The sequence below is a fragment of the Phaethon aethereus genome (assembly GCF_964289735.1).
Source record: "Phaethon aethereus genome assembly, chromosome: 9".
In the NCBI taxonomy this organism is placed as follows: Eukaryota; Metazoa; Chordata; class Aves; order Phaethontiformes; family Phaethontidae; genus Phaethon; species Phaethon aethereus.
In genome coordinates, this window is record NC_138585.1 from 22,393,870 (window position 1) to 22,416,854 (window position 22,985).

Below are 22,985 nucleotides of genomic sequence, written 5' to 3' on the forward strand. Positions count from 1 at the left end.
CCAGTACCCTTGCTGCACCTTGCGCTAATGCTCACACGTATTTGTAAATCACAGATCTCACTATATCGCATGTCATTCTTTACGCCTTCTGAAGGCAGAGGCTACGTGAACATTTCAGCTAACATATTTCTAAGCTTTGTGATTGCTGAAAACCCCTTGAAAAGGTGAAGCCCAAAATTTGGGAAAAAGGTGTTAAACTAAAGTAGCTCAAAGTATTTTTTTCTGTAATCTCAAATAGGGCCAAGGTGAGGGCAGCAAGTCATTTCCGACTTTCTATTCTTCTAATGGAGGAAAAAACAAACTTATCAGTGTATTTTGCTTTAATTAATAACATCTACATAGCTCTTTTGTCATCCTGATTTATAATTAATATCGCAATAAACCCCCACAAGCATTAAAATAATACATGTATTCTGCTCTTTGGCATATTTATTTCACATGAACACCGATATACGTATTAGCTACGACGCTAATTAGAACTTGCGCTGCTGTACTGTCTGATACTTTAAAGCTTTAAACCAGACTAATGCTTAATTGTGGAAGATCAAGTAGATAATTCTTATTGTGGCTCTCTTAATCCAATGTTAATATCATCTGTAAGGAAATGTAACTACCTCTCCTCCGGTATGCCACCCCAGAATTTAAGTGAACATGCACTACTATTCAGGAAACAACTAATTTAGGAATAATCATAATTCAGGAAAATTATAATTTTTTTTAAAAGAAACCATCCAAATTTTATCTTTGGATTTTAAATAACACAATAAGCATACTTAACAGGTGAATTTTCTGCTGTGACATACATGATGGGATCCTACAGAACGTTACTGTAGAAATCTACAAAATTTAATAGTTCACTATGGCACTTTAAAGGCTTCTCAAAAAAACCCCTCCTCCTCTGCTGCAGCAGGTATCTTTTCTGTGCTAATCACATAAACTCTCAAGTAAATCCCTTCGATTTCGAAAGGATGAAGATTTTTTCACCCCCTTTTTGTGGTAGTTTACTGGAGTTTTTCTGAAAGCCACCATAAAGACACGTTTCCTCCTTTCCATAGGAACACGCATTTTCCTCTTCTTTCTCAGAAACGTCTCCTGTTAGATTTTCCATGTGATTATCAGATTTATAGGACCTATGGGGACTCTTTGTCTGTATTAATCTCAAGAAACTATATTAAAATAACATTAAGGTTGCTGAGTCAAAGACTCGGAGGTTAGGAAACATCAGAATTAAGTTAAACTAATCTAATTTGACCTCTTATGCAAATGCCTTATGAAATAGTCTGCAGTCTGTAATTACATGCTCACATCTACCCCATGCCTGCTTTGGAGCAAGGGGGAACCTAAGTCCTCCATCAAACAGCTACAACAACTTTCTTTGCAAGGCAAAATAGTGCATTTCTCTTAAACTTTCTCTTGGCAAACAGCTACGAGGTCTTCACTGAGCTCTCCCCACAAAATTCAGCCTGAAGCTGATACCAGCATAGAGGACTCCAGTTGCTCAAACTTAAATTAAGAAAAACTAAGAAAAACATGCAGATGGTTAAAGCAGGTCTATCTGTAGGAGTGCCTACCGTCAGGACCTGTAATAAATCTGGGGAGGAGCCGTCTGCCACGACAGGAAGGCGAACGGGAGCCATGGACACTCCACGGCACCAGCCGGCACCCAGGGCGGGACGTGGCGTCAGTGGATCTGCCATGAGTAAAGGCTACTGCACAAGGCACCCTGCGATTAAAGGTGTTGCTTTTTGAAAAAATCAAAAATAAAAATACAGCCGTAGGGCATCGACACAGTATGTTCCATGCCTGTTGTGCATCATGACTTATTAATTATATCGGAATTGTAAATGTTTGTGGATATTGTTCAAAGCGGGAGGCTGCCTTCTGCTCTGGTCTTCAGCTTCACATTACAGTTTGCTGCTACCTACATGTTAAACGACTTTTTTTTTGCAGTGTTTCTGCCATAGCGCTCATTGTGATTTATGACCAAAACTCTCATTCTAAAAAGAAATAGGAATAGACAGAGTCAATTTAAAGATGACCTGCAAAGGAGAAGAAAAGAAACAAATAGGGCGTGCCTTTTTTTCCCTCTGTTATATACAAAAAAAGTTTGCTTTGGTTTTCAAAACAGCTTCAAAATGCACAAGCTCCTCTTGTTGTTTTTCACATTAGAAATATGGACCAGGAAAAGACAACAGCAGCCATGAAAATGAGAAAATTTTACCAACCCAAAGGCAGTCAGAGTCAAATTTAACTTCTGAAAGGAAGAATACTACGAAAAATTATTTTGGACATCTAAAGTCCTATTCTCTCACTTAAAGGTAGGACCGCAATGTAGATAAACGGAGGTATTTTTTCCTGACCCCTAAAAACCAAAGCTCTGGGATTAGCTGAATCAAATATTCCCCTCTGCCCAATATAAGCAAAATTAAAAGTTCCAAACCGTTCAATGGTTTTTACACATGTGAAGAAAATCGTTGTCCATTTTTTCTGTTTTTTCCAAATCATATGTATAATTACTTTTTAATAGTTATGTTAGGCACTTCAGCCAATACAACCAAACCATAATAAAACCACTAAAAGATACATGTACACTGATATATACACCTAAATAAATAAACACAGAACACATTTGTGTTGAAACAAAATACCTGCTTGCCTCACCAGAGGTAAAACACCACTACAGCTGGTGGGGAAATTCTGCCTTCCCCTTCCCCGCCGCTGCGACACAGAAGTGAGCGTTTTCTGCTTTCCGTGAACGATCTAGAGTACCAAAACCTGGGGTGCAGAGCAGTACAGAGGAAGTGGCGAGGAAGACCGGTACAACACGGCGGAAGCACTTCTGAAGGCTGCATGGTAATCCTCAGTGTCGCACTGCTATTGGATTTTTATAGTAATACAGGACTGAATAGGGTTTTCCTTTTTTCCCTTTTTATTTTTTCTAAGAACTTTCCACATCTTTATTCCTAAAACCATCCATGATGTATAAAGTAGCAAGGACTTTTCAAATCTAATTATTATGTTTTTCTGACTTTTCTACTTTATGCATTTCTGGCAGTCTGAGGAATGAAAATTAAGAAATCGGTTCACTTTGATTTTGGCTGGGTCCAAGTTAATTTTAGTCTCCGACAATCCTGTGTTATTGCATGACAGAGTATTGGAGATACAGAAATCTAAAGAATTGTAGTTTAATAAATACTAATAGGACTGAAAATCCATAAAATGTGCTTAGCTTTTATATTTCTATTACTTAGATTTACAAAACCTAGAAATTCATCTTAATTTCATCTAGCAATGGTTCTTTCAAACGCAACACGTATTTTCTGTATCACCATTTTACCAACGATTTCAGCTACTACAAGGGTAACTCCCAAGCACAAAGTAATCAGGAGGTTACTACAAGTCTGCCTTATAATTATGTAATCTGAATACCATTTCGTTAAAAATATGTAACACGGTTTCTTTCTTCCTGCTTAAAAGGAGTGTGGGGAAAGAAAGAAAATCTCCATCTGCCTCCAGAAACTGCGAGGTACCAGAGTTTTTAGCTGCTCTACTGCACTGGGAGCAGGATTTTACCACGATCGGCACCGCCATATGCACAAAGACACAAACGTATCCAAGAATGCACTCATACCAGCAACATATTCAACTTCAAAATTGCAAGCGATTTTAATTGTGGAAACTAATAAAACATATTCCTGAAGTGGAAAATGCCTGAAAGATAGTATTTTTCTTTACCCCGTTTTTTCTTTTTTTTTGAGAAAACTATGGTTTTTAATCAATGAGTGAGTGTTCTTTCACTATTCAAAAGAAAGGAGGGCAAGATCACGTCAGACTGGATTACATCAGGCTGGCAGCAAGATAAGGTCAGTTAGGGGTCAGATTTTTGCTAATTCAGGTCTCTGTTTTATTACTGTCAGGAGTTACTCCGATTCACTAAAGGAGAGCAAAACAGTGAAGCAGTTCATCCCTGCCTACCACGGACCATGAAATGAGTATGGATATTGAAAAGCCACCCTGGCATTAACGCAGTCGTCGTCGTATTCCACACAACCTAAACCTCCTTTAAATTTTTTCTGGGCCATGAAGATAACATAGAAAACTTAAAATAAGTAGAATAATTTTGTCACGTCTGCTGCCAGAACGAATGACATGACGACTCCAAGAAAGACATAGAAGTCATTTTAATTATCTCTTCTTTGGAGGAGGCATTGGCTCAAGCCAGACAGTCTGGATTCAAATCGGAATTTTTGCAAAGCTCAGGGGGAACCCCAGATGTGTTGCGAAAACCCCGTCTCCTGTCAGTGAAGTCAGTTATCAGGGATATCAGCTCTTCCTAAAAGACCACTAAGCACTTAACCTCTGCGTGAACCGTCAGCATTTCGGGTGTGTTGCTGGATCCGGGAAGTTTCGCACCAAAAGCAAATAATAAGCACTTGCTCTTTATGGAGAGCGTATGTGGAGCAGCATTTCATCGGTGCCAGGTGCAAACCCGGACCAAAAAGATGTGTGGGCAGCGGTCACAGCTAACAAAGCACTGCATTTTCCCCACTTTTCCGAACTGAAAGCGCGATCGGTACAATAGACTTTGTTCCATGGCTTCAACATGTTTAAAGCTGCGACTCAAACACGAATCATTTTTGCAGGATTGCTTCCTCATTTTTTCAGCGTTGCACGAATGCCTTTCTAAATACATGCAAGTATAAAGTTGTACAGGTGACACACTAAAAATATAACTGAAGTTGGTGCCTTCGTAAAAGCAATTAGCAATCGCTCAAGTTGCAATAGATGACAGCCTCAAGAGGATTGCTGCCGGGGCAGGGAAGTGACTACAACTTACATTACAGTCAGATGTTCTGTTCTTTAATGCTGTTTTGTTATAACAGACAAGTACAAGGTTGCTGATGATGTATTCATTCCTGTGTACAGCTTTTGGCTGATCTTTTTGTCCACAGACTCAGACACATACGTTCCACTCCTGTATCTTAAAATATTCCCTCTTAAAGTTAGTGAAAGGGAAGTCATAGTAAATAAGCAAATAAATGCAACTGCAAGTAGAGAAGGCCAACAGCAATGTCTTTTCAGCTCAGGGTGAAATCACACGATCATACAAATATTCACCTGGCTCAGAATTCATACAGTGACTACAATTATGCCTATTTTATAATAACATTATAACTAGACTTACAGACATTTTACAACCACTTTAAAGCGCCAAAGCAACACCCAGAGCCTTTATGGTCCTTGGGAGCCACCCTTCCAGTTTCAGCAAACTGTGGGATAAATCCTGCTCCTGTAACAGCAAATGGCAACGTTGCCACCGGGCGAGTCTTCGAATTAACGCCTACCCTGAGCTACCCCGGGATAAGCCCCAGGTTCCACAACTGCTCTCCTTAGGAGCCTGCTGGAGCGAGGGCTTTAAATATGCATGGGTTGAGCCTCTGAGCACGCTCTGCAGCTCTCCAGTACAATGAACAGCATCTGATCAGAAAAGAAGTGATGCCTGAACACGTGCTCAGAAGTCATTTAGAGCAGCCCTTTGTACTAAGCAGAAGAAGGCGGGACGGTACCTCACCCAGACACATTTGTTTTTTCTAGGCAAAATTTTGTATTGTCTTAACACGGGCTTTTTTTATGCAATGGCTGATTATTCTATCAGATATTATGTCATTTAATGTTCCTTTATTTCACGTGATCTCCGTAGCGGCAGTTATACCACATGAGACTGTTGCACAGTACCACCCAACGTACACTACCACACAATACATCATACCGTAACAAAGTCACCAGGAAATAACGTCAGCACCTACGGATTCCTGTAAGCTAAGTCTAGCCTATTCAATTCTGGTTACTCTGTGCTGTTTAGACACACTTTTATTCTTTTGTGCTCATCCTTTCATGCATCTAAATATAAAATTATATTAGGGAAAAAAGGAGAAAATTATATTAAAAATTATATAAATAAAAATGGCAACATGAGATTAGGGACTGAGCTCAAAAACCAGCTTCAGTGCGCGTCTGATGCAGCACTTTGCCATCACACTGCTGCCTCTGGGCAGGACAGAAATACAGTGGCTGCTCTCACCGGCCCAAAGAAGGCCCCGTGCTAAGGGCTGAACCTGCCACTAATTCCCCTGAAGGGGCCATTTCCCATTGTTTCATATGACTTTTGGAAACGGTGACTACCTGCTGCACCCATAAACCAGCCGTGACGGAGGGAGAGACCGGTTCGATGACGTTGGGCTCCGTCTGAACACGCGCTTGCCTCCGCCACCCTTGGAGTTCAATGATTATATTCAGGAGCTGCAAGAGCACCGCCGAGATGCTGAGTGGTAAACACACAAATCAGGTCAATCCTTTTGCTTTCCTTGTAATCCCTGTATGTTATTTGTTACTGGCTTTTACTGCTGCCTCCTCCTCCTCTTCGGGCACGCCGTGCACGCATCCAAGCACTCTTGCTCTCCTCCTTCACACCGTGTATTATGGCAATCCCTTCTTATCAAAACTCCTATATTCTGCACTACTTTACTACATCCACTGGCTTTATATCTTCACCTGTGTTGTCTTTTCTTCACGGTAAATTCTCTGGAGCAGGGAACTTGCTTTCTCCGAGTTTGTACTAAAGCCTGTAAATTTACAGCACTCTAGGAATGTTTGATAACAGCACATAAATAATTAATAAAAGCTGCAGCAACCCTTTCTTTCTCCCTATTTGGAGGCTATAAGGCAGCAAGACAAGTGGGAGGCAGAAAATATTTCATGGGTTAAGATAAGACGTGATTCTCACCCCTGTGGGGGGTAACTGACTGACAAAAACTTGCAGTTGGGAAAGATCAGTATTAAGCTGTGTGGGAATTAAAGACAAGAAGCATTGCTTCAGCTACATGATCCATAAAAGCAACCCAGGAGCATCATAAAGAGCCCAGCCCCCAAAAATAAACGTGCGATAAAAAGAATGGGATGTTTTAATTTCAGCTCCACAATGATATGCAGTCTCTTTCCCTCACTGTGTGTGACTTTGCAGGAGTCCACTCTTTTTGTCCTAGTTTCTCCACCTTCAATGGAAGGAAAAAATTAAAGTATAGTGGCCAATTAGTAACTCATGATTTTGTAGCCTTGAAGAGGTAGTAAATGTTTCTAAAATTAAAAAAAAAAAAAAAAAATGGAGGCGGAAACATGAAACAATGACAAATCAGACACAATAAGACCATGAAAGCGGGAAACAGAAAAAAGTACAGAAAAAGGCAAAAGAGATTTGTTATTCTAGGAGAGTCTATGATGTAAGACAGGTATGAAATTATTTCAACAAAATAAGAATGGAGAAAAAAAAAAACAAAGAAAAGGAAAATATATTTATGTGTCTCAGGAAGAATTTTCAAAGTCTACCAAACATTCAAACCCCCTTGGATCTGTCTCTCAGCTCATGTCTGTTCATCTTTTAGAGATGGGAATTTGGGCCTGGTCTTGTAAAAGTTAATTTGAATTTCATGATTGACTTTTATGCGGCCAAGAATTTACCCACGGAGTGCAAATGGGTGCAGGTTCTCCACTGCACAAACGAAAGACCTTTATGGACTTTTGTGCCTTCAAAGGAATCAATAATATAATCCTGATGCTTATGTCAGTTTTGCTGCTAAATATCCTGGTTTATGAAGGCAATCAAGTAATTTGGCGCCAAAGAACAGTAACCGCACTCAAAGAAATTTGAACCTGTAAAGTACAGGGACAAAACTAGAAGCCACTGTGTCTAGCACTGAATGTTTAATCAGGGAAAACTTCATAAAAACACAGCAAAAAAGGGCAGTAAATTACTTTATTTTAGTGCAGTGAAGTCTTCAAAATTAGTTCTTTTTTAGAACAGAGACATAATGACTGGCTTCTGAATAGATATTGGCACAGCAGGGCACACAAAAGCCCTGATTAGCTGCTGTATGACGGAATCTTTAGTTAATATTTGTTCTATTTTGGTGTTGATTTCTGACCTTTCCTCTTTAACTGGTCAAAATCCAAACCTTTCTGAATTTATTTAATACCAAATAACTATTTCTAAATTTCCAGAATGTCAGGTCACATGCTCCCAATAAAGATGGGGGGAAAAGGCACTTTGCATTTTTTTCTGCCATTTTTTTTTCAATTTCAGCTAGTTCTGAAGTAGCAAGCAACATGCATAACAGTTGCAACATCAGTTGCGATGCAACAGTTCTTGGACTAGTTTTGGGGAAAGAAAAAAGAACCCACCATGAACTATGTTATGTCAAGTCTGATTCGGATGTCCTTCACCTTCATTTAAAAAAAAGCAGCAACGACAAATCTCTATTTCTATGCCAGTGTTCAGTAAAAAAAGACGATGATGCAACCTTGCTCTAGATTTTAATATTAGACAAAACTATCACAAGCTTCTTTCTTAACTCCTAAACCAGGGATAAACCTGCAGTTTTTTCACCTCTTTGCAGTTACAGTTAATAATATGGGAAAATATTTCGTATTTCAGAGTTCTAGCTGCTATTGTAATACTGTATGAGAGCCTCCTCACCGACTGATTTACATCCACAACTCCTCTTCCAAGAGCTTTCTTCCCAAATTAAACGTGCTAATGATTTTCTATGCAAAATTTAACAACCTAATAGGCTGAACAAGTCAAATGAAAATACGCTAATTGTTGCCTTTGATGTATAATATTCTGCCAAGTCTCTCATGAAAACAGTATATTAGCATTAGCTGGAGTACTTACTAAAATATGTATTAATAAAGAAAAGCTCATATATATATGTTAAGAAAGCGACACTGCAGGCTGCAGAAAACACAACCTCAGGGTTTAGGACTGACACGAATGGCTATTATACACTGGAAAACCATTTTCACAGGAGCCCTGAAAACAAACTCCTAAAGAATGAATCACAAACCTTTATCTGAATTAGCTAGTGTTGGTTCATAACACTGGGTTTATGCAATAAAAGTAGTCGAAATAAGATCACACAGCCAAAGTAATAAATACAGAATGAGATGAGAGATAATAAAAGGCTGGCGAGAGAGCAGAAGGCTGCTTGCCTAACCCCAGAGATCTGAAATGAGCTCCCCCGAGAAACTGCCCAATTGCTTTATAAAGTAAGATTTCCACGTACGTGTATTTTTTCACCTAGAGTACAAGCAATAACACCTTTCAGCTTATGACCAGCATCACAGAGCGCGCTTTACTCCGTGAAAAGTAGTTCTACCCTGAGAAATTGGTTTATTCTGTCCTCCGGCCCCAGTTCTGAGCGTTAGGCTCAGTGCCACTGCGGTCTTAACACATGTAAATAAAACAGCAAGAGAGTATAAATATTCTCTAAAGAAATACAGCGACACAAGATTACTTTCTATTGCTTTGTCTTTAACAGTTTGCTTATAATGATTTGATAATCTAATCTAATTGATCTCTCGAAGTCCTTCTATGGCTCTAATCACTGTAGTATCTGATTAGTGGAACAGATCCATACTTTATCTCCAGATTTAATAACTAAATCTATACTCGACATAGAGGCACACGAGCTCACCAGAGGGAGAGGGCCAGATGCTGCTTAGCCAGGGGAGGAGGGAGGGAATGGGAAAAGGCTAGTGAGGTGCAGAATGACTGGACAGGGACACTTGGCTTCGTGTCAAATTATACCTCTACAGCCAAGCACCATTTAAACAGCACATTTCTGGGGTTACAGAAGTAAAGCAGGAATGTGACATAACTAATGGGGGCAGAACCAAAAACGAGCTACTGCCTATGGCCCGCTCTCCTTCAAACTGTCGTCTTCGCAAGCATAAAGTAAATGTAATTATTATTATCGTTTCTTTGTTCTCTTCCAGGCTAGCACTTCATCAGCCTGAAAATTATGACATTTCCTGAATGTGTTTCAATGGCTTCTTAACCTTTCTAGTTCCTGAGTGCCGGTACAATGGCACGCTGCACTTAAGAGATGTCAGCAGTGAAGTGGTTAACACTCAAAATTGCTAATAATAACAACGGTATCCGCTGAGCCAGATAATCACTCACACAGAATTTCAATCCAAAGTCACTTAAAATTCACAAGAAACCACTATATTTCTTTAAGGAAGCGACAGCGTTTAGAAGAATATTCGTAATTCAAACAACAGGCCAAAATCCAACTCGCTGCCAAGTTTATCTATTTTTAATCAAGCAATATTAAGGGCTAGCTTTTGCTCTACCTCAGTTCAAACCTATTTTGTGACATGTCCTCTAACACACGTCCAAGCACTGGGCAAGGGGTGACTGCCAGACCACTTGCACAGCGCAAATGTCGAGCGTGGAAGGAGATGTGGAGCATTTCTGGTAAATCTTTCTTTTCTTCCTCTCTCGCGTTTGACTGTTGCTTGTTTGTTGTGCTGATGCTCAGCCAAACAGGCTCGTAGTTGAGTGTGTCGAAGCTCTGGGCAGAAAAAAGAGCGACTAGTATATGTTAGCAAACTCTGGAGAGAAAAATGATTTCTGCCACTTAAAACTGGCATTGTGCACCACCTTCTTCTTGGTCGTATTTTGCCTAAAGGGAAAGAGCCTTTTAATCCTATTGCTGTGCTTGGTTTGCACACTGCCGGGCAGCGTGCACGTGCTTCAACGTGTGTGTCAAGAGCCGCCTCTGCTGTCAAATCCCCTCCCTGCTTCTTTCAGCTCATCGTCCGTCTCCCAGCTCACCTCCGCAAGCGAACGTCCTGCTCGTGCCTGACCACATCTTGGCAGCCATCCTTCAAGGGCGTCAGGAACAGAACCAAAATCAGCCTGTCAAAAACACACGACTGCTTCACAGCTCAGGGGGCAATGCTCCCTTTCGCACGGGAGCGACGCAGAAGGTAATGCACACAGAAGGGGATGCGAAGGATTTCTGCCACCAGGCCCAGATTCGGGGACACACACGGGACTTTTACTGTGACCTCTTCAGCAGTCATCCTTGTCTCTGTAAAACTCGAGCACCCATTTCACATGACCGGGTATCATAATGTGCCTTTGCCCAGGTAATACCGTCAACGCTTGAAGAATTGCAACTGCAAGACTGCAAGAATTGCCAGTTAATCAAGGGCTTCATGGCACTTTAAAGACAAGACAATCGATGCATCTTTTGTTTCTTCCTTTCTATGAGACTTCATCTATGGAGACTTCATATAAAAGAGACTGCAGGTGCTTCGGCACTTAAGTATAGCAATTATTTTTTGTTTCAAAAGTTATTATTTCCAGCAAAAGCAATCCATTTGTCAGTAATGAACAGCTCAGTTAATGACTGAAAAGTGTAGAAAACAAACTTAATTCTCTTTCCTGTTCCACATAGCAGAGCGGCTAATTGATTCAAACGGAAGGGTACTTTGTCTGAGTTCAGCATCGTAGAGAAACAGAGAAAGGACTACAATTTTAAAATCTAGGTTTACAGCCTGATGATTTCTTGTGAAATTTCCTGAAGTACACCTGCCTCTACAACAGCTATATACAGTAATATTTCATGGATCCCAAGTGCTATATAGATCATGGGGCACTACCATTAACAAAAGCAGCCTTGGAGTAGGTAAATGTGCAAAATCTTCCATAATATCCATTTGGCTTGCATAAGTGTCTTAGATCTGGCCTTCAGCAACTAAGTTCAGATTTAAAAAATAACCTCCAAATTCTTTCTTGTCACTTTAAAATAAAAATGAAAACATACGAATCAATATTAATTTTGCAATCAAATAAGACAAATTGATCTTTCAAATCTGTTTATGACTGTATATGTATCCACATACACATACATAAATGCATGTTTCATATTCCCTTACCACTGGGTCCATCTCATTAAAACTATTGCTTTGGGAATGAGGATTCTCGCAGACTAAATTCTCATTGTTTCAGCTAGATTCAGCTGGTGGATGCTACGTTCTCTTTGCCTGATCACTACGTTAATACTAATACATTAAAGACTGGAAAGCAAAGAATAGTGTTGGCAGAAACTAAAAAATATCCCTGCCAGGGCACTGGAAGGGAGCTTGACAACAATGGTGGTGGTCAGCTTCTGGTTAAAGGGCAGCAAGTCCTTAGGAAAGCACCACAACCGTATGAGCAAATCGGTTCTCATTTTGGCTGCCTCAGCAAGGAAGACGCAAGATGGTACAATCAGGGAGCTCTTCTCCAGGCCATGGATGGATGGTCTTTCTTCAGCTTGGGGCACGGTAAGATGTTATTGCTACCTCCAGGATCTCCTGCCCCTTGAGGCTTTGTTTCCATCTTTTTGTGGGACATTAAAATTCTGCATTAGAGTGGACCCTGCAAACCCTTCTTAATCAGGCTTGAGCCCAAAGGAGCCGACGTGAATTAAGGGAATTAAGCAGAAGGTTTGTCTAACCTGCCTGACTGCATCTGAAGTAACTGGGAAGAGCGTGCATGAGTCATTCCCTAACAAAACTGGGAGCAAAGACCGGAGGAGGAGCCCCAGCTGGTAGGTGGGAGGTAAGCAGCCGGGTGCAGGAGAGATGGGAGGCCCCTCCAGCTGGTCGTACGTCACTCCAGCCTGCCCAGCGCCTCAGCCCGACAGCAGGGTGCTGTCTTTAGCAGCAAAACCGAGGCGGATGTCATGGTAAAGGTGGCTGCATGGTTGCCAGTCATGCCATGGGTACACTGTTATACACCCATCACTTAAGAACACACTATATTAAATGTGAAAAAACAGAATGACAAAATGAGCCTGAAAATTATATATGCCTTACTGCCATTTTCAATGACTTTTAAAACTAACTGAAGGGAGAAAAGAGAGATCATCTGTACACTACAGAAGGCTGACGAACGAGGATGAGAAATCTGTCATCCTGAGGTTTTGGTAGGTTCTGGCATATGTTATCCTTGCCTGCCCTTCCCCACCCACTCTGGAGGAGAGAAAGGGAGACGCTCCATAGGATTCCTCTGCATCCCTGCTGCTTAGTCCACCTCCTGTGCTTGGAGCATCGCATGGATCTGCACTACAAGAGGAATTTTTTTTCTCTTTCCCCAACACCTGGAGTTGCACTATGTGGACATTCCAGTATATAAGCGGACAAGCGGAACTCAGCACGTAATGAAAACCTCCTTACATTTAGTGGGGGTTTTTCATCCTCTTGACCCAACTGTTGGGTCGGTTTTTCCCCCTGTGTAGAAGAAGGATGCCTAAGTACAGACTGTGCTTGCACGTAGATCCTATTTGCTCTGGGCTGAGCCTTCTAGAAAGATATGGCAAGCTGTGCAATCCTTACACGAGGCATGCTTTCATTAAAAACCTGCAGATAGTTGTTAGGTGTAAGAATATAGAGAACAGAAAGGAAAGACAGAAAGGCAATAGAGACAAATCCTTTTCCATGAGCTCTGTGAAATCTTTTCTCAAAATAACTTTGGAGGGGCTTTGCTGCCAGTTCATAATGTGGATGAATCACTTGATATTTCTGATAAAACAATATTCAAAACTTCAAAATCACTTCCAATTCATTTATGCCACCATTTAATTAGGGCTTCTGCAACATGTTACAAGGACGTCATTATCCCCTATAACTGTATAATAATTACAATTTTTAATGAAATAATTACAAGTACACTAGATGTGTAGTTGTAATTACGGTAATTACATAAATACCTGATTTTCAGCTAATAATTAAAGAAGGCCTTTACAAAACGGGTGAAATTTAACAAACGGAAGCTTTCCAGAAAACAAATACCAATAATAAGTGACTGTCTCTCTCCTATAGATTTGCCTTACTAGATTCTCTCTATCTATATATACTATATATACGATTTTCCACACATTATAAAATAATATCAAGAAAAAAATTATTTAAACAAGTGTTCAGTCATACTGAGAGACCTCAATACTTTGCCCCTGCAGCGCCTGATCCAAAACCACTGACATTAATATAGCACAAAGCTAATAATCTTCTGTGGTAGGTCAGCATCTCGCAAGACACTGAACTGTGAATGACCGCTGAAAGAAGGAAGATGTGAATACGGCCACAACGGCACACAAGCTGTATTCTGGTTCCTCCGCAACATAAAGGGACTGATCCCGGACCACCATAAAACACTTGGGAAAAGGCCGGCGTGCGGAGGAGCTGCTGAGGGACTGCGAGCCTTCCTTTGGAGCACAGCGCTCCAGCACAGCTGCCGCTAAAGCTCGCCAGTCATACTGGCAATGATCTTCTCCCAAAATGTGTCTTTTTGGTCGAGTCTACTGGTTATACCCCTGCCAATACAGAAACCCTGCAGAAGATTTACTCTCCCTCCATCCCGCTTGGAGCACAGACCTTTTGTAAGGCAAAGGTACTTCAGTGAAGTACTTCTTCCAGAGCTTTATCAGCTGAAGATCCAGAAATTCTTCAGCCGGGTAATCTTCCTTCTCTTCAAACACATTCCTAAGACTAAACCTACTACGCGTTTACTGTACTATTAATATGAACCGGAAAGGCAAAAGCCATCCTCAACAAAGAGCAGATGGAAAACTCCACCAGGGTAGATTCTGCTTACTGCTCCGATATCCTAAAGGGAGATTAAAAGAATTCCCACAGCAGAGGAATCAGCAACATGATTTACTGTTGCTGCTGAAGTGTTTCAAAGCACTTCAGCAAAACTCTGGAAGGGAAAATCAGCTGCAGCACCTGCACTATACCGTTTCCACGTGTCTTGCGATCTCTGCATTCACTTAGAGAACCCCGCGGTGGCTCCGATTCCGGCCAGGGACCACTCTGGTCTTGGCAACGTGTTGGGAGATAGGTGCAAACACGGCTTCAAGTCAGCTGTGTCCCACTTCCCTCAGCCTTGTATTGTTCAGTGCTACTTCTTTTCAGGAAGAATCTTCATTATTACAAGCATGAGAGAGTAAAATAAGAGATATTAATATTAAAACAGAAGGAAATGGTTTGATATCCCAAAAACAAATCTCATTTATGTTAAGCTCATTAAAGCAGTTGGGTTCTGAATGCAGAGTACAATGTAACAATACTATACATATCAAAGCAGAGAAGACATGTAAATTTGACAATATAAAGTAAAAATGAAGAAGGCTAAAGAACTGTAAGTGAAAAGAATTTGAAATAAAATTGAAATTATACTGGAGCAATATTCAAGTTATAAGCAGATTATTAACATTATAATTGAGATGATCCTTAAGAATGGTTTGACACATGTAAGCATCATGTTTCAAGCTTCAAAAGATATGCAAAGAATACTAATAATATTTGTATTTATGTGTATTATAAGGAAATAAGGAAATTAAAAGCATGAACACAAAGAACAACAAAGGAATAATAATAAAATATAGGGAAAAAAATTACAAAAAAGCAAGCAGAAAATAATAGTTATGCAAAAGTCCTACTAGTTACTCAAATGTTCCTCCTGAAAATGTACAAATATACTTGTGTAGCTATTTTTTAATATATTTGTCCATTCTGGCTTTAAATTATAAATTAGAAAAGATTAAAAGGAAAACCACATCACAGTTGTTTACTGAGAAAAACTGGTCCGACCCGAGAAAAGCCAGGGGAAGAAGCACAAACCAGTTTTATCTGACTTAGTATTATCAGGGTAACAGTACTATTTTACAACCTGTATGTGGGAGGATGTAGAAAATGAAAAGCAAGCAGTAAAATAATGGACAAGGAATGGAATTAGATCAGAACTTAAGACCTGTTAGAGCTATAAGCACTGTCAAGGTGTATGAACAAAGCAATGACAGCGCGACAACTGTGTGGTCAGCAAGAGCTCAGAGCCTGAACAGCCAGAACTTTAGGGAGGACTTTGACCAGTATTGATGGAATTTAAGACTGGAGTCTTAAAATGCAGTCTGCAAAGTCTTCTATTGTCAAACACTGGCTATCCCAGAAACAGGACTGTAGGAAATACATGGGAGTTTAAGCATTTTATTTTATTTCAAATACGACATAAACCTACTGCACATCTTTGAAAAATGCTGCTAACTGATACTAACAGCTTTAGATTGTGAAAGGATGAAAAGGTCCTTACAAGACAATGTTTGCTTCATTATCTTCTTCCATGTGTTCCTAGTATAATAGGAAATGCTGCTGTGGTATCTGAGAAATGAAAAACAGGAATACAGTGCTTCAAAAAGGAATAGGAAAATAGAACAATCTTGGTGTCTTAGTGCCTAGTGCTGCAGTTCAGGATTATGGACGACATTTGTGCCTGCTGATACTGCAGGGATGAGGCCAGAATGAGGATGGGGGCTCTTCAGCCAGGAGCCAGCAATGGCGAATGAGGGCAAAAATTCAAATGTGTACAGGCAACTAGTGACACAACTATGCAACGGGCAAATACTTCACTATGAATTTTCAAAGTGGCCTAATGAAGATATACACCCTTTGTAACAGTTGATATACACCAAAATATGCACTAAGGTAGTTCTGTGGGCTTTGACACTCAATCTCAAGTCACTGTGAGCCCTGGTAACGGTCTGCAAATGCGTGTTCTTAGCCCCCGGCAATGCAATGTATTTTGAGGTAGCTGAGCCTACAGTGATGGAGGCTCACGCCTTAGACTTCATGCTTTTCTTTTACGTGGCCACAGAGAAAGAATGTCTCGATCACGTTTCAACTAGATGGCATCTACAAGTCCATTACTTTGATATTATTTTCTACATTAGATACTTAGAAAAAAAGAAACTGATAATCAATTGATGAATTTTGCCAGTGGAAATACACATTTTACCAGGTCTAAACTTGCGTTTTTCTGGTTAATTTTGGAGCTGAAACAGGGGTACAGAAAGAAGTTCATTTAATGAAGTCCATAGGAACTGCATATGTTGCATTAATTCCTCTTTTCCAAAATTTGATGATAAGCCAAACAGTTCGAAGATAGTAAAATGGAGTATTGGAACGAACATCCAACAGAAACACAGGGTAACAGGCTAAACTGGGCTCTCATCATTTCTCCTTAGATTTGTAAAAAATATTTCATATTACTAAGCTTAAAAGCCTTGAAGTTATGAGTGCCATTTATGAACCACAATTGATGTAAGGTATGCTCTACTGAAAACAATGAATGTTCAAATCAGGTTAAGATTATAGCACTGTGATTTATATTCCATCTTCAAGAATGTATTTGTATGTATGTATATATGTTCCTATGTGTCCATAGTAACCACAGCCATAACCCAGAAAGTATGGTGTTGGGAGCTTTGCTCTGAAAATCAAGTAGCCCATTAGGAAGCATAAATATTAATGGAGCTGTCTAATCCTACACTCTCAAATGAGGTAGTTCAGATCATGATTCTTTGCATTTAAAATTTATTCACTACACCGACTAGAATAAGAAACAGAATCCACATGTGAAGAAGTCACTGATGTTTGGCGGTCTCTTAGCCACTAGTAATTCCTAAGCATAAAAGTAAGGATCAAGTGATCTCTTTCCTTATTCTATTCCCAATTGTCCTACAAATACTGAAGTATCCAAAACTGCATGTGTCTACTTCCGTGACAGTGAGTATATATCATATTCTCAACAAAAAATTACACCTCCACATTTTCACATTCAAATATCTTCAGGCAATACAAAGGCTTTAGTACAGGTTCATAAGAAAGAGCACACTATCATTCCACGTGCAGAACACACAATACCTGCGGTTTCTTTTAGTGGTCATATTAGTGATCATTTTCAAATTTTCTTTATGTAGTTGTCATTAAAGTAAGAAATTCATGGTGCAAACTGTTGCAACACAAAGAAATTAATGTAACGTATTAAAAAAACACAAGCATGCAGCTAAAGCAGGATGTACAATCCTCCTAAGAGATAATGAGTTACTCTGTCACTCTGGATCACAAGTAAAATTTTCATGCTTTGACAAGAAAGTAAAATAGAGATCTGAAATGTGAAAGAGAGTGCAAAACTGTTCAGGTATTCCCTAGAAATGATGCAAAAGTTTGTGAAGAAATTCAGGAAATACCAGATGATCAACAGTATAGTTCTTACCAGTCAGTAAAATAGTGTTACCTACATTATAATCTAGGTTCCATTAGAACGTAGAATTACGGAGTCTAGCCTCTAAAAAAACAACACAAAATAAAGCAGACGCCTTTACACAGATTTTGTAAAACCAGCCCTGGCAAATAGAGGGGTTTCTGCTTGTGTACATACCCATAATGGAATTATAACCTCTGACCTTCACGTACATGAAGCAAAAGACACGAAAGCGGATGATCTTTCTTCATCTATGGAATCAGTAAATTGAAGATGAAGAAGCATACTGAAATATAGGCATCCATATTTAGCAAAAAGTGCGCTATATTGTCTCATTCCTTTTCACCCAGCTCCAGCCATCATTTCGGAGCCTCTGCAGTGCGCATATCCAAATCCCACCGACCGGTGGTAACGCTTATAGTGCTCACTGCAACCTCCAGCATGACCCATAGATAGAATTCCTCTCATTTCTGCATCTTTCTTCATCAGACTACTCCCTGTTCTTCAAAATGTTGAATCTTCTCCTGTTCCTCAGCTGAAAATTAAGTATAGATACTAGTTTATCTAATTCAATCTATTTCATGTAATAAGAAAAAATCAAATAATATATATGATAGCATACAGTTGTTGGTTCAGTCACTTTGAATTTATATATCCTTTATTAATTAAAAGATGGTGTATAAATCTGCCCCTTCTTTTCATGTTCTCTCTTTTCAGTAATTTTCATTGCTAAATGTGATGAAATAACTGCAACCTAAAAATGCAGCAAGAGGGAAAATACTGGGCCTTTCTTCTTTCTCATACAAAACCAATGCTATTCCCAAGCTGCTGTTGCTGCTAAGATGCTGTGACTCTACTGCAATTTTATTTTACAATATCACTGCTTTTACTACCAGGTATGGGGGCAATCCAAACCAAGGATAATCTTAGGTTATATACAGGTGAGTAGAGTGTGAGTTACTCGGAGCACAGAGCTTACTACAGCTATGCCAGCTGCCCAGGCTGAAGGTATCGAGGAGTTTTCTACACGCGTCAATGGGAAAAGGTAAGCTTCTGCTGCTTCTTGTTGTGCGGTGTGCGCAATGAATTTAACTGGAGAGGTACCTACTGAATTTCAAATGCCTCTCTCTTTATTCTCCTTCAGGCTCACAGGGCAATAAGCCTGACTTTCTCCTCTGCTGGGTTCTCCCTCCCTTTACTTTCATTATTTTTCTGATTTTTTTTTTTTAAATATTCTCCCATAGGAAAAGATGCTTTCTGAGAACAATGGTGGAGATCTGCATCTTTATTTATGACTTTGTGAATCAGCATCTGGGTGATAGGAAGTGAAAGTTGCTCAGCTAATTACACACGCTTGATGAACTGCGTAATAACTGCTGCAGCACCGCACATTAATTGAATGCATATAAATGACAGCAGTTATTCTAACTTGAATGATATGTGAAGAAGTGACGTTGCTCACAGCACCCTGATTATCTTTGTTTCCATCTTTGGGAATCCAGCTTAAACAACTGTATTTTTACGGCACCGAGCAAAAATGCCCTAATAAAAAACACTAGAAGTTGCCTCAAAGCCTGACACTTTAAAAACAAATTGCCTTAAGTGGATTTAGACATCTAATAAAGCATACATTGAGCAACTACAATTAACAATTAATAATTAACAACTAGCTACAACTAACAGCCAGTAAGAGCTGTAAGAGCAGCTTGGAAAATAAAGCCACCTTCATTTAGATGCCTAGATACTGTCTTAAAAAACTAATACAGAGTTTACACAGTTGAACTTTGCCTAACTCTAAACAATCTCCTGCCATGACGCTTTTCTAAAATGTATTTGTTCTGGAATAACAGGGACATATAGCGACTGGTATAAAAAAATATGGATTACAGCTAATAGGCAACCATGTATGTCCACATTACTCTTTGTTTACCCTGAAAAGTATTCTAGATTCAAACATAGCCCAGCTATTAAATAACACATTATTTTAAAAGAAACAATAAAGAAAAATAATTTGGTGTAAAACAAACGTGTAAAGTAGTACAAAATTAGTACTTTAAACTAGTACCAAATACCTGCTTTAACTCAGTACCAAAATATACCTTCTATATCACATACCAATTGCTTCAGAAATCTGCAAACGTTCTCAAAGAAATCCGCAAATTCTCCCATACTGTCTAACACGAAAAGGGTAGAAGCCAAGTTTCCAGAGCTTCCAAAAGCAGCCTACTTTTCAAAGTACCATGTCACAATATTTTAACATTTCCCTACACCTCTATTAAGAGATTTTCAGCTTTACAGAGAGCTCTGTAATCACATAATAAAGGAAATCAATGCTCACTTTTAGCAGTGTGTAAATGGAAAAAAGCGTTTCACATCTAGATTTCAGGAAAGTTACCGCTGCTCCAAGAACATGGGGTTGTGTCACATAGAAGGTCAGTGCGGATTTCCAGCTCTGCTTTGCTACGCTCCACCATCGCCACTGTGCTACTCCACTGGAATAGAGAGCCGTGGAGCCATGCTCCTCGCTACCTCCTATGCATGCACGTACAACACACTGCAGCTACGCACGAGTGCCAGACACTCCTCTAAACCACGGGGCCGAGACAGAGAAGCTGCCAGCAAGGTCAGCTGGAGATAGTGCAAGAGAGATGATCAGGTGCAACCGAGTTCAGGCTTTACAAATGTTATCTTCTCATCTGCTTTACACAGTCCTCTCTTTAAATGCCTTTCTGGCTTCATGAGGACACGACAGTCCCTAGCAGTTCACTTCACAGCATCAGCAAATCAGCCTCTTTCAGCTGTATTATTCGTTCTTCCTTTGCAAGGTTTCGCTCTTTCCCCCATATTTTTTTTTTTTGGTCCACTTTATACATACCTCCTTTTCTACAAATTTTCTTGCCGGGTTTTCTGGCACATTCCTTGGATATTCTTTTGACTGAAAAATGAATAGAAGACTAGAAAATAACATGGAGCTCCATCACAGACAGTAGGAGCATGCAACACCACTATCTAACTCAAATATGACCTGCTTTATTAGGTGCGGAAGATTCTCAACTTGTTGTGCCTGCACATGCAATGGATAAGATGTTGAAGCATCTTCGCAGAAGTCAGTGGGTGGCAATGAGAATTAAGTACCAATTTTGACCTAAAAATACACGTGCTGTGGGAGAAAAAAAATGAGCGTAGACAGAAAGAAAAAAAAAAACAACAAAACAAACAAACCCAAAAAACAAGGACAGATGCATACACAGAAAAGCAGCATGCATACATGTAATACGCTGGCATGCAAACAAAGAAAGCCATGCATGCTACCAGTACACGTGAATTAATATTGTTAGAACGTAGAACAGGAAAATAAAAAGATCTCCCTGTTTCGCCTGCTATTAACTCACCATCCTCGGTTGGGACATAGACATTTAAATAGAGGCAGTCTTCATTCTGATCTTGTACATAGGTGGAAACTACATCCAAGTTATTAGTAAACCACACGGGAAGCATGACTTCAGGCAACCTGCCTTCTATAATGTTCTGGGGGCACACTGGAGCAAACTGAGTGGTATTTTTGATATCTGCCCAGGGAGACGGAGGCTCAGGAGGTTGGAAGCGGCGCTCCCCTGTTGGAGGGGCGGCATACGGAACCCCAAGAAACTGGATAACGGGCCCCAAAATTTCATTATTAAGTTCCTTCTTAATCCCTCTTATCTTGCCAAAGTTGGTGGTCACCACTGGGTTGGTATCATCCAATTTTTGGGAGGACACAGCTGCAGCGTGAAGCAAAAATCCAAGTATACAAAAAGCAAAAGTGGCATTCAATCCCATGTGTAACAGGCGGACTATCATCGCTCTCCATACACAGTTCAGCCACACGGATCTTGGAAAGGCCATGGTCCCACATTAGTTGTGCGACTGCAATGAAGCAATCTGATTTGTATCCACTGGTGTAAAAACAGGGCGACCGAAGGAAACGGATCAAGTTTCCTAAATAGGTGCCTGTCAGAAAAATCTCAAAAGGCTTTTCATGCGGTAAGTATCTTCCATTGATTTCACACTTATTGAAGCTGCATCTTCACTCAGCACTATTTATCAGACTACATCCTATCGACAATTCTGTTTTCCATAGCAGCAATATGAAGAGAGCAGCCATTTACTGCAGAATCCCCTCTTATAAATCAAATCCAGTTAGCCGCAGGTCTATATCCTGGAGAAAATGAAAATAAATCATTAGTATGAAAGAGCTAATATGAGCAGAGTGATAACTAGATGTTTCACAAGTTATTTACATACATTAATAGTTGCTAGAGTCATGTAAGTAAAATTGCAGTAGTTTATGGTTCCATGAAATGGCGGGTGAAACGCTGATTACTGGATTATCTATAGTGTCACCTGTTGAATTTATAGAGGTTTTTCAGAAGAAACGGGACTCACATAACATACATTTTTAAAATTCACCTTTTCAAGAATAAGCAGGTTGCTGCCAGGCTACATTACATAAGTGTTTATGTCAATATTTTATTTAACTTAATCAGCTCATAATCAATTTTCACCTTGTTTGCACAAGTTGATTTATCAAAATTAAAGCAATTATTTCTTAAAGCAGAACATGGTGAAACTAAGATAGACAGGCACACTGAAGATTCAAGTACATTTTATTTCATTAAGAGCAGATTGTAAGACATACAAACTTTTTTTGTTCATTTTAAAATACAACTTCTGATTAAAACATTGAGGCAACTGGAATATATTTGTAAGGATAACAGAGGAATTACTGTGTTTTCTTATGCCCCAAGTTTCTGATAGCTGGTAAGAAACACCTACAGAGTGGAAAGTTCACATCAGTGAAGACTGAAACCTGTTCCCACTGAAGTGAATAGCAAACTCTGAATTTGCACAGAAGTATAACTGGACCTCAGTGTTTTTTTTTTTTCAAAACAGATTTGGAAAAGGATATGAATAGGCAGTGTAGGGATGGAGCTGGGGGTTTTTTATCTGAATTTTTACTTCAGACCAATCCTGCATTCCTTATAAACTACTGACTTCAGTGAAAAATGAAAATGCA

At 39.7% G+C, this 22,985-nt stretch overlaps 1 protein-coding gene across 7 annotated transcripts in view; it reads right to left on the reverse strand.

Annotated features, from left to right (window-relative positions):
* Positions 1-21,817, reverse strand: part of NLGN1 (neuroligin 1) — a gene marked incomplete at its 5' end in the record, with an annotated part of 316,292 nt that extends 294,475 nt beyond the window's left edge. For 2 of the 7 annotated variants that reach the window (XM_082003365.1, XM_082003364.1), the window contains one exon: positions 21,322-21,814. In XM_082003365.1, coding sequence (XP_081859491.1) covers positions 21,322-21,814 — 493 coding nt within the window. Of the gene's footprint in view, positions 1-20,804; positions 20,865-21,270 lie in introns of all 7 variants that reach the window. The other 5 variants (XM_082003363.1, XM_082003367.1, XM_082003366.1 and 2 more) reach the window with 5 other exon arrangements.
* Between the last annotated feature and the right edge of the window lie 1,168 nt (positions 21,818-22,985).